The sequence below is a fragment of the Momordica charantia genome (genome assembly GCF_013281855.1).
Source record: "Momordica charantia cultivar OHB3-1 chromosome 3 unlocalized genomic scaffold, Mcharantia_2.0 BLBB01000003.1, whole genome shotgun sequence".
NCBI lineage: Eukaryota > Viridiplantae > Streptophyta > Magnoliopsida > Cucurbitales > Cucurbitaceae > Momordica > Momordica charantia.
In genome coordinates this window covers 649,209-662,145 of record NW_028275161.1, presented here as the reverse complement: position 1 = coordinate 662,145, position 12,937 = coordinate 649,209, and the positions used below count along the sequence as shown (strand labels likewise).

The following is a 12,937-nucleotide window of genomic DNA, read 5'->3' as shown; positions in this document are numbered from 1 at the left end:
GCACAAGTTCTAAGGGTTCTTTGGCTCTAAGACCCTTTGTTGTAAAAGGTATTTTAGTCATTTTTCCCTCTAGGCAAGACTCACATACTGGTAAAGAGTTGTCTTCTAACTCGCATAGAGAAGACCACTTTTAACCAATTTCTCAATATCGATATTGATGTGGCCCAACCTAAGGTGCCAAAGATGGGCATTTTATTTAGGAGAAAGTTTTTGTCTTTTAGCATGTGTTGTTGCAGTTTTAAACAACTTAGTGTTTAGAATTGTTTTAGTTAAAGTAGGTCTTAAAACATACAAGTTATTCTCTAACTTAGCTGAACAAATCTCAACACTATTTCTGATAAACGCTTTATCATTAGTAAAAGAAATGGAAAAGATTGTTCCAGCATACAACCAACATAAATTAAGTTCTTTTTAATCTTATGAACTATATACACATTATCTAATAACATAGTTCTATTTCTAGAGAACAACATGATGCTAGCACGACCTCCCCGATTCTAACTTTGAGAGTCATATCTCCGACCTTCGGCTGCCTCTAGGAACTACAAAGAAGAACAAACATGATTAGTGGCACCTGAATCAATTATACAGGCAGAATCATCATTCTCAACTAAAAATGTTTCTTAGACCAATTAAATATCTCAGTGTAATTGCATCCACCATTAGAGAGTATGTCTCCTCATAATCAATACTCGGTCTTTGTGAAAACCTTGTGCAACTAGTCTTGCTTTATATCTTGTGACCTCATTATTACCGATTTGTATCCCACAAGCTTGACATTCTCTAGTGTCTAGACTACCGGTCTAAAGACTTGACGTTGTGAAAGTGAGTTTAATTCTACTTTGATTGCTTCTTTCCACTTTAGTCATTCATCTCTGTCGACATTCATCAATAGATTTTTGTTTAGAATCCTTATTTTTAGATAAAATGTCAAGAGCAACATTATAAGCAAAAATGTTTTCAATAACTACATTATTTTGGTTCCATTTTTTCCTGTCATGACATAGTTTATTAAGATTTCATTATTATCCTCAGATACTTGATATTTTTCAGTATCTCTGTGAGTAGTCATGTTTAGAATTTTTTCTAGAATATTTACCTTCTCAATTTCAATTGTTGACTACTTTTCTTTCTCGAGGATTTTTATCTTTGGAACCCATTGGTCTACCACGCTTCTGGCAAGTTGTAGACTCATTAATTACAACTTGGTACATTGGGATATTAATTTTCGATGAAGCATTTGCAGCTGGTATATATGACTTGATCACCTTCTTAGCATCTATAAATGCATCTGGTAATTTATTTGTTATATTTTACAAATGAATTATCTTTTAAACTTCAAGTTCACACTGATCTATACGGGGATCTAAATGAGACAATAATGATGCTTTCTATGTAACTTCTTATTCTAACTTCTTAATTCATCCCCCTAATGTTGAAAAGTTTGTCTCATTAAAATGGCAATCAGCAAAACGTGCAGTAAATACGTCACCCTTCAAGGGTTCAAGGTATTTAATGATCAATTGGGAATCAAACCCAACATATATTCCTAACCTCCTTTAAGGGCTCATCTTAGTACGTTATGGTGGAGCAATTGGAACATATACTGCACATCTAAAGATTCGCGGATGGGAAATATTTTGCTTTTAGACATAAGCTAATTGTAATGGAAAATTCTTATGATAGGCTGTTGGTCTAGTGTGTGCAAGTACTTTTGGATGCAAAATAGCATGACCTCATACAAATGCAGGAAGCTTAGCTCTCATAAGTAATGGTCTAGCAATTAACTATAAGCGTTTTATAAATGATTCGGCTAAACCATTTTGTGTATGAATATGAGCTACAGGATGTTCAACGTCTATCTCAATTACCATACAATAATTATTAAATGATTGAGATGTAAATTCAACAGCATTATCGAGACAAATGCTCTTAATTGTATAATGAGGAAATTGTGCTCTTAACTTAATTATTTGAGCAAGTAATCTTGCGAATGCAAGGTTTCGACTTAAAAATAAGCATCATCTACTAAATGCATCTATTAACACCATAAAATATATAATGGGTCTACTTGGTGGATTAATAGGTCCACATATATCACCGTGAATTCTTTCTAAAATCACAGGTGATTCTGTCCCCACTTTTGTTGGTAATCGTCTCATGATTAATTTGTCTTGAGAGTAAGTATCATATGATAATTCATTAGCTTGAAGAATCTTCTAGTTCTTTAATGGATGTCCATGTGAATTCTGAATAATTCTTCTCATCATTATAAACCCAGGATTACCAAGTCGGTCATGCCAAATTGTAAATATATTTAGATTCATGAACTTCAGGTTCATTGTTGCATATGTTTCAATTATTCGTATATGAGTATAATATAATTCAGAAGATAAATTAGACATCTTTTCAAATATACATTTTCCATGTGAGATAGTACATATAATATAGAGATATTCTACATTATTCTTATTATCAGTCTCAATATGATAACTATTGCAACATATATCTTTAAAACTCATTAGATTTCTCTTTGATTTATTGAAGAACAATGTATTAATCAATTACAAATTTTGTTCCTCTAGGCAAAATAATATTTGTTTTTCCAAAACCTTCAATCAAGCTTGCAGAACCTAATATTGTATTGACTTTTGCTTCTAGCATTGTCAATTTGGAAAAATATTTTCTACTTTTCAATATTATATGTACACAGTTGCACTATTTGTCAGACATATATCTTCATTGCTCATTCTCTCTTCAGGAGAATTCATCATTTTTTCAGGAGATTTAAAAACTACTTCAATATTATCTATTATCTCCTCGTGAGATTCAAAGAGATTTGGAACATCCAAATACTTCATATTAAGAGGGTCAAAAGATTTATTATCTTGGTATATATGCAAAGTCTGCCTCCAAACATTCTTCCTCTTTTTCTTTAATGAAGCTTTAAAAGTTGCACTATAAATTTGAATGTACGATATGTACAAGACTAATGCCTCTTTATATCATCATTTCAAAAGTCTCCAAGGGATAGCTTGGGTGGCTTGGGGCTTTAAGGAAAATCATTGAGGTCTTTGGTTCAAGCCACAAGGAATGCAACTCTACCAAGCAATGACCCCTTGTGTACGTACGGGTATGGGGACGTGCAAAGAAAAATATATATTGCTACTTAAGGAGCATATACCATATATGAGTGTCTTCTCTGGTATGTGCTAAAAAATCACTTGTTTGTCAACTTCAGATGCATATTAATCAAACTTTGTCTCCAAACATATATACTCAATAATGAATCTTCCGGATTCATAGCATTCGCATGAATTTCACCCATGAAAATTATTTTTTACAATTAATGTCATAACTCTGTCATTTTGTCATGGTAAACTTTTCACAAATATATATTAAATATGTAAAACAACAAATAATTTGCTAATATCATAATAAATATCAAAACAAATAACGTATCTTTAGAACCAGCTAAAATAACGCACATTTAGAACCTACCTTTAGTTGTTGGACAAAAATAGTAGACTTGTGCCCATAACATGTGAAAATTGAGAATAAAAGAGGAGCAAAAATAGAAGAGCATAAAATTGGGGAGAAAATATAGAAATTCCACTTGAATTCCTTCTTCAGTTAGAGGAGAACATGAAGTTTTTCCTAGGATTTCTATGATTTCTTCTATATGAATTCATTGTCAACAATGAACCATTACCTATTTATAGGCTATAAGAAATTGGGGAGCAAGGCAATACCTTCATGAATTTTGTATGTGTCATGAGCTTGGTGAATTAAGTATGATGAGCTCATTTAAGATGGGTGTACTATTTGGTAAATAGGAAAACAAGATAACTTTGATGAATGGGTATCTAAAGGGTTCGTTTGGTAACATTCCCGTTTCTTGTTTTCCGTTTCCAATTTTCTTAAGAAATCTAAGTATTTTTCAACTAACTTTGTTTCTTGTTTTTCATTTTTTTGGAACATTCTCACAATTCTATAGAAATTTTAAAAACAACCAAAACTAGTTTCTCTTCTCATTTCCAATTTGTTTTATCATACTTGAATTTTTAGAGATTGGATACATGCCATACATTTTTCTTCATTAAAAAGAAATAGAAATAAGGAACAAGAACGTTACCAAACGAGTCCTAATTAAACAAATAGATTTTATAATACTTTCATTATTTCCTTAATTTTATTTCTCTCACAATTCCGCTTTCTATTCTTTCTTTCTGTCCTTTTTTTTTTCTTTTCTTCTCTCACTCACGCACGCAGCTAGTGAGTAAATTTCTGGTTCAATATCCACTTTGAATCATTTATCTCCTAACTTAAATTTCAAGATTTGAAAAATTAATTTACTTTCTTTAATATTTAGGAAATTGATTTAGGTTGGTAAAGAATTTTTGTAGTTTGAGCCAATAATTTACTGTATGATGTTTGGTTGAACTTTTAATTGTAATTTAAGTATAATTTTTATGTTACGTTCAATTAAGAGCTATGTTTAATTTATGAGACCTCATGTATGTGTATGATCAAGAATGTGTATTTTATAAAAATAGTAGCAATTATCCTCTTAGTATACGTTGGTATACATGAAATCATGACTATTTTAGCTTTGCACCACTGACTGGGTGCCATGCCAACTATCATCTGATGTGATTTAGTCACATTTGGCGAGCCGATGTAACAAATCATATTTCTACAAGCATAAATAAAATAACAAGCGAAACTTATCCCCACTTTATTCATCTTAGTAAGTGAACATACACATTTACACTACCTATGGTACAGAAACCCTCGTAATAAAAAAAATCAATGAATATGAATATTAATATTGAATGCAGCATATCATATATAGATTAAAGAAAGATATACTCTATGTATTGGCGCTGGAAAGCCAGGCTTTTAGGAGCAACTCCAAGAATTTGTTTTGTTGGAATCGTGTGCAGGATCGAGTTCGTCTAAACAATCCGGTGCAGTCTTCAACCGAAATGAAAACCTGTGGACTTGAAAGAACTGGTGGTGTGTTTAGGCAATCTAAGAACTGCAACAACTCCAGCAGCACACGCACATATCGAAGCCAAAGCAAATGCAGGAATGTTTCCTCCATTGAATAAAGCATCCCATGGCCCCGCACCCAGAGACACAATCATCTGAACACACAAAAATATTCTTCTTTAAAGTTATGAAAATGTTCATTTCGTTCGACACGGTAAAAACGGAGAAAATGGAGGTGGAGGAATAGATCATATCAATATCGAAGTATAAATTCAGAATGATCGTCAGTTGAATGAGTGATAAAATTAAAATCCAAACTACAAAAGGAAAGAAAAAGAAAAACCAAAAACGCCTTACTAACAACAAACAGCAGAACAGATGATTAAGAATGAATTTGAGATAACATTTGGGATTGCTTTTAGGTAAAACACTTTTCTAATCACTAATTAAGTAAAATTTTGGAAAAAGCTTTTCAACCTTCAAAAAACGATGTCAAACTCGCCTTAAATTATTATGCACCCACGAAAGATAAAGTCGAAAGGAGAAGTAATTTTAACACTGTCTAAAACGATATTGCATGTCTTAAAAGAAATAAAAGATGGTTCCTTAAAACAAACATCTTCAGAAGAGTTTTCCTTTTCTAAAAGTAGCTATAGTGTGCTCCTTGTAAAGTAACTAGTAAGTACCTGGGGAATAACAACTGCAAGATTGAGAACTCCTATAGCCAATCCTGTAAAAATCATTGTCTCTAACGAATCAGAATTCAGTTAGTCTGCAAATACCAGAAAAGAACAATACTAGATGAACTCCATCCAAACCTTGCCCGCCACCAGAATCAGCAGTCAATTCTGCTGTCAAAGAGAAGGGAACACTATATGTTATCTGCAATGGAAACAATGATGCAAGTTTTAGTTACAAGGATGTGATATAAAGAGAATAAATTAAAAAGAGAAACTTTTGACATTTACAGCAAGAGGAAAACCAAGAAGAGCAAACACGACCAACGCAGCATTTTTTATTGTCGAATTTCCCCCAATAATATGTTCAATTCCTTTGGAGTATTGGCTGACGGATATTAAACTGATAATTGTAGTTCCCATCATGCATGCAAACACAATAAAGTTGCTCATTGCCCAAACAAGTCTTGCTCCCATGCGCTGACACATTGGCTCTATAAAAAAAGAACTGATACCAAGAACAACCTATGACAAAATAAAATGGAAAAAAAAAACAAAAGATTAAGGTTTGATAATTACTCTACGAGCAGCTCGTATGAAACGAATCTCAGAATTTTTGAAGACAAGAGACAATCTCCGGAGATGCATTTCAATATAGCTAAGTTCAAAGTTTCTCAATAGTGCTCCTTATCTTCTATTTTTAAAAGTTACACTCCTAGCTTGATATGTTCTAATTGGGAGCTTTTATTGTACCTTTTTAATTTTTGTTATTTCTTTTCTCACTCTTTTGAGAGTTTGTATATTTGAACATTTTATTTCTTTTCATTATTTCAATGAGAAGTTAGTATCTTGTTAAAAAAAAGAAAAAACTGATACATTTACTAGAAAATAAACATTATAACTAACGTCTAAAATATAATAAAGCTGACTCATACTTTAATCAGAACTAGAAAACCATCGAATATTTAGAAAAACTCATACTATAATGTAATCTAAGTTCTTACAGAATTCAATAGTAAACCAAATGCACCTTCTCTGACACCCTGATCATAAACCTGTTCTTCAGCCACATTTCCTTTTGGGTCCCCATGATACACTTCCCTTCCCATCCAATCCGTATCGAATAAGAAGAAGGGAAACCAGGATAACTACATGCAAAATGCAAGCACCAAAAACAATATTCAAGAGCTGTCAACAGCTAGATCCACATAATTGATAAACGTAACCACTAGCAAATTGGTAATGAATAGATGCAAAGCAAAGAGGAAAATATCATAGCGGAAATAAGATAAATTAAGAACAGTAGAATCTACCCAGCTAAGAGCCATCACTAGAAGCACCGAATGCATGGCCGATGGTAAATGTCTTAAACTGGTCAACAATTTGACTACCACTGTTGCAGGACCATCATAATAACCCTCACTGTGATTTTCCTCAATTTTTGATTTTGAATTTTTCAAATTCATATTTTCTTGATAGCCATAGTCAACATTGCTTCCAGGTTCTGGTTTTAAAATGTCGGGACTATTTTGCTCATGCCCATTCAACAGAGGAGAAGAATCTGATAAACGTGGTGGCTGATCTACAGCAGTAAGTGGAACTTCATCGGCAAAATATATGGTAACAAGAGTACATATGGTTAGAAAAAGCTGCATACGTGAAATGCCGAGGTTAGAACTGCAGTTAGGGAACAAAATTCTAGTCACAAGCCAAAATATGAAACAGATGTCTTTATTGATATGCAATATATGAGCATAAGAACTCAACATGATAGAGCATCTTTCTTTTTCATAATGGATGAAAAATGTTCAGTGTGCTATTGCTTTATCCTTCTACAGAAGTACATCGTACACGAAATTTTATATCATGAAAAATCTTGAACTCTATGCATGTCAGTAACTCACTACAGCAATAAGAAATGCTGCTTTAAGGTTTCCACAGGCTTCACAGCAAGCATTACTCAAAAGGAAAGGAAACCATCTGCACAAAGATGAATCATAGAAAAAATAATCACAAAAAAAAAGATTCAAAATATGAACTAATCTCAGAAAACTGAGGTTAAATAAATAGTACAAATTAGATGTACATGTATGAAAACATTTAGTGAGTCCAGTGTTTTCGAGGAGCAAGACGCACCTCAAGGCGACAAGCCCTTTGATCGCCTTGAGGCGAGAGGCGATAAAAAGGTGACGCCCGACTGAAGCAAGGCGCACTTAATAAAATAATAAATAAATATTATCTATAGTAATTTTAGTAAAAAATAAAATACTCTAGATGCAAATATTTGTACAACTATTTAATATGCAAATAAAGTTTAACTTAAATAATTAAGAAAAATTAAAAATTTAAGTTCAAATAATTAAGAAAAATTAAAATATAAATTCTAAAAAAAAATTAGTAAACAGTGGTTAAATAGAAAGATATAAAAACATTTGTATTTAAATTAAACCATGCATTAAAGTAGGGAGTGCTTATTGCCATTGGGAAGTGTTGCCACCGGATGGCAATTTTATTGCAGGTGAGTATATTCTAGCACTAGCACTTGTTTAGTGGGGCTTGGAAATATAAAAAAAGAAAAGGAGAGAAGAACTGAAGCGACAGGATTATCAATTTTCAGGTTTTTCAAATTTCTCTTTGATTTTTCTTCCATTATTCTTCAACTTCTTCCTTGATTCTTCTTTTTTTTCCAACTCTTCTTCTTCTTCGTCTTCGATTGTTCTATTGTTTGGTTCTTTTCTTTCTTAAATTTTGATTTGTTTAGTTCTTTTCTCAATTAAAGAATTGATGAAGAAGAATTGAATAATTGAAGAAGAATTGAAGCAAACATAGGAATAATGGAAGAGAAAAATCGAAAAACTTATAACACAAGGACGAAAGTGGTGGCCACAGCGAAGGAAAAAGCCTTTCGGGTGTGCGTATTTTGATTTTTGGCTGTGATATCCGAATTTTCAGGTCTGCTTTTCGTGGGTTTTTAACATAAAAAGAAAAAAAAAACAAAGTAGCGTGAAACGCCTCGCTTCAACGAGGCGCAGGGAGGCGCACCAAGGTGAGCGCCCGGTTGAAGGCACTCACCTTGGCACCGTTTAAGGCGCCCCCAGGCGAAATCGCGCCTCGCCTCTCACCTGAGGAGCTCGCCTGGGTGCGCCTTGAAAACACTGAGTGAGTCTAAACTCTGATTCAAAGTATTACTTGTGCCAGTTTCCACTAGCTCCTGCTGAAAAACCTAGGATATTACCAACAGCCATCCATGAACAAAATACTGCATTTGCAACATTGTGTTGATCAGGACCTAGAATAAAGCCAACAAGAAAATTCATGGGTAATAATCGAGCATATAATATTCAAAACAAAAGACATAAACATTCATGCCTAAGGAAACTAAATGGATTACAGTTACGGCCAAATTGTTATCTTATTATTATTATCTTTTTTTGGAGGGGGAGGGAGTAACCTGATAAATCAGCTAGAAGAGCACGAGCAGGACCCTGAAATACAGTCACAAGAAAACTTCTTTTACTCATACAAAGACTTTTCACACAGAAGAAAAAGAAAAATATAGGTTCCTAGTCCTTTTAGGTATTACCTGCACCGTATTGTTTGCAAGATCAAGCATCCAGAAGCCTATGACAAAGACTATAGCCGCTCTTGTTCGCGTACCTTTAAATACTCTGTATGAGCATGACCGATCAAGTTAGAATTTCATGTTTGTTCACAACAAGAGATACAAAATAGAGCCAAGAAAGATAATAAAAAAATAAAATTATTAATATGCTCCAACAAAACCTGCAATGTTCCTTCGTATCTCCTAGAAAATATCCAATGTCAGCAGAATATCCAATCAGCACCACCTGTTTAAAAATAATAAATAACAATTTGGTTTCTAATGCTTTAGCAGATAATTGTTAATCAAAAAGAAAACAAACAAGTACCCAGAAAAACACAGCTTACCGCAACTGCTATCATTAAAGATCCAGCAAGAATAAAGGGACGCCTCCTTCCATATTTTGAAGAACACTTATCACTCCATATACCGACACATGGTTGAACCTAAGAACCAAATATTAAATAAAATGAGAAAGTTACCATATAAATCAACAAAAAATAAATATTTATGTTGATCCGATAAACAGAATTGCAACCAAAGTACAAAAGTTTTTTAAATGTTCAAAATTTGTCAGCCTCCTGTTCAAGTCCCAGGAAAGAGCTTGAAATACTCAATCTCTATGTTTGATAACTAAGGGCATGTACAAGTCACAAACATATTTGAAAAAAAAAAAAAGAGAGAACTTAATAGTAAAAGAAAGGTGCAACAAAAATGTTACACGCCTTGTCAGACATCTTCTTCCTATGATGCAAACTAACTGGGCACTATTAACTTGCTTGCTTTAAAGAGTGCATGCTAGACTCAAGCCAGGCAATGGACTACGAAATGATCATCATGTCCTAATTCTCTTTGCCTCAGAGTAAATAAAAAGGATACAAATAAGAACCATATGGCAACAGACATTAATAGCGTACTACAGAGAAAAGCGACCAATCCAGCATGTCATGATCATGAATGGAATGTATATTTGTACATTTTACATATATATTTCATTGGATCCATGTACATTTAACCAACTTATATGCATCTCACTTTAACCCCGGGAGACAATCACCTAGCCCTACAAATAGCAAAAAACTCATAAAATATTTAGTAAACCAGGTAAGTGACCAAGGCGTGAACTCAAACCTTCAAATGCATAGGAATTTACAACACTATCTTTTTGTATGCCTTTTGTTTTCTTTCATTCTCCTAAACTTACGTTTCAAAAAAATTGTCGAGAATGAAAGAAAACAAAAGAGCATACAAAAAGACAGCCCAACTAAAAGAGTCAAACTAAAACAAAAAGGGTAATTACAAAAAAGCCGAAAGAGAGAAGTGAAAACCTAGCAAAAGATCAAACCTCCTCCAGGAACTCTCAACCCCTCTATATAAAATTTACCTCATTAGTCCATAAATATGGTAAGATACTGTTTTAATGCATAATATTCCAATGTGCGCATTTACACCGGAAGTTAAGTACACAATGTGTGCATTCTATCAATAATTTTGTTTATATCGTCAATAACGGATAAAATTAGGGAAGATTTTTTTTTTTTTTAAGTACAGCATGTTGGGAAGGGGATTCAAACTCACAGCCTTATGATTTGAGGTATATGTCAATTACCGCTGAGCTATGGCAAATTAGGAAAGAATTGATATGAAATTATTATAATCACCTACCACGAGACCAGTGATGGGACCGCAAAGCCAAATAAACGAAGAAAATGCATGCTCAATTCCAAGTGTCTGCAAAATTAGACCAAAAAAAGATGTCTAAATTAGCAACCAAGTAAACGGTAAGATTAGGGAAAAAAACTAAACAGATATAAATGTGGAGTACCATGAGCTAGAAAATGCCTTATACTAACACAACGGGCATCTGGAGATAATAAGGCAACTACTAGAACAAGGTTGTAATGAAGAAAATGATCCAAACAACAATATTCGCAGGAAACAATCTTAATCATACGCAATACTGAATCCGAAGACGTCGCGACTCATAGACGAAAACAAAATCGGAGACACATGCGAGGAACAATACCTGAATATAGGGAGTTAGTAGGGAAAGCTGTAAAGCCCAACCAAATTGAACACCGGCAGCGATAGTACAACTGAGAATTAAGAGAAACAAACTATTGGGCGTAGATCTAACCGGAGGCGTTGACGACGAACTCTCTGGGCTTCCACTGTGATACCTATCAGAAGGAGGAGAATTTAGGTCGATCCGTTGGAGCTGGTGTTCATCCACAGCCACCATCTCCACTTCTGCATCCTGGAGGTTCTTGTACGGAACCCTAAAGGAAACCAAGTTGGGGGTCGCCGCCATGACTGGAGCTAATCAGCTGCAGTAAAAGTATCGATCTGTACACCGAAGCTAAAGCTTCCAACGGAGATCCGATCATACAGTATGAAATGAAATTGATGCTGAAATCATTTTGGCGGTCGAAGGGGATGGATGAAATCTGATGGAATCGAAGACGAACCTCTGGCTTCAGTCGAAATTCAGTGCCATTGCTGAAGCAAAAACAGAAAAGAAAAATGGCGATCGTCAATTGAATTCAATCACCGTCGATTCCACTGCGCAAGATCTTAGAAGGGACCTTATAAAAATGAGTTTAGAAACTTAAAATTAAGTTTCTACAATTAGACTATTGTATCAGAAAAATAAACTAATTTAGAATTTGCATTCTTAATTATTATTTTATTGGACAGATAATATTTAGTAATATAATATCCTATCTAATTAGACAATTTGGTCCGCTGGTCAAGGTTTTGGAAGAAGCCAAAAATGTAAATCCATACCTTTGGTAAAAAAAAATATTCATACTATGGTGGCCACCTACCGGATTTAATATCCCATGAATTATCTTGGCAACCAAATATAGTAGGGTTAGACGGTTGTCTCGTGAGATTAGTCGAACTACGTGCAAGCTGACTCGTACACTCACGGATTAAAAAAAATTTCATGATTATTATGATAATAATATTTTTGAAAAATTATACTATAGGGTAAAAAGTAAATATGTTGACACGTGCCTAGGAGCTATTTTAATTTTATTTTGTCATATATATTATTTTTAATTTAAAAAAAATGAACATCTATCAAATACTATAGTGTTATTTAGTACAGGTGTAGTGGCGTGGGATCCAACTCATATGCTCGCTTTGACGATCGTTCACTCACCTTAGCATCAAATATTATAGTTATTATAGTAAAAACAAATACTAAAATAATTTATATTTACAAGAAAATGAAATAGTACGAATGTAATTAATCACACATTATGTCATGTTTTACCTAAACATGTTTTGCTATTGAACATGCTTAAAATGAAATGATAAAGTCACATAATCGTAACATGCTTTGCAACACATCAAATTTAACCACAACAACCAATCAATAATATTGGGTTTTGTTATTTTGTTACTGTGAAGTAGTTAACAAGTCAGTTAATTTTATTTCATTGTACTTGTACTTCTTGTGCTATATATATGAGTCCAACCCATTAATAAAATGTGTGCAAGTTTTATTTAGCTCACTGGTTTAATATGGTATTAGATGAGATTTTTTAAAAAGGAATTTCTATTTCCTTTTTCTTTACCAATTTTGGCTATTTCTTCCCTTGGCTATCATCTGTTACTGGATTTTTCTTGCACGTCTTCAATGGCGGATGATGAT

The 12,937-nt window shown here is 33.5% G+C and overlaps 1 protein-coding gene across 4 annotated transcripts; it reads right to left on the bottom strand.

Annotated features, from left to right (window-relative positions):
- Positions 1 to 4,709: 4,709 nt before the first annotated feature.
- Positions 4,710 to 11,895, bottom strand: LOC111022031 (sucrose transport protein SUC3). 4 transcript variants are annotated; one of them, XM_088121513.1, is made up of 14 exons: positions 11,300 to 11,891; positions 10,939 to 11,004; positions 9,621 to 9,719; positions 9,456 to 9,520; positions 9,256 to 9,340; positions 9,124 to 9,157; positions 8,862 to 8,961; positions 7,577 to 7,652; positions 6,986 to 7,321; positions 6,677 to 6,820; positions 5,964 to 6,197; positions 5,814 to 5,877; positions 5,682 to 5,725; positions 4,710 to 5,150 (listed from the first exon to the last, which is right to left on the bottom strand). In XM_088121513.1, exons 1-14 carry the CDS (start codon positions 11,582 to 11,584, stop codon positions 4,980 to 4,982), a joined length of 1,803 nt encoding a protein of 600 aa, XP_087977639.1. In that variant the 5' UTR covers positions 11,585 to 11,891; the 3' UTR covers positions 4,710 to 4,979. The 4 variants fall into 4 exon arrangements, with proteins under 4 accessions (XP_087977639.1, XP_087977640.1, XP_087977642.1 ...); XM_088121514.1 differs by having other exon boundaries at positions 11,411 to 11,891; XM_088121516.1 differs by lacking the exon at positions 11,300 to 11,891 and adding an exon at positions 11,099 to 11,239.
- Positions 11,896 to 12,937: the final 1,042 nt, after the last annotated feature.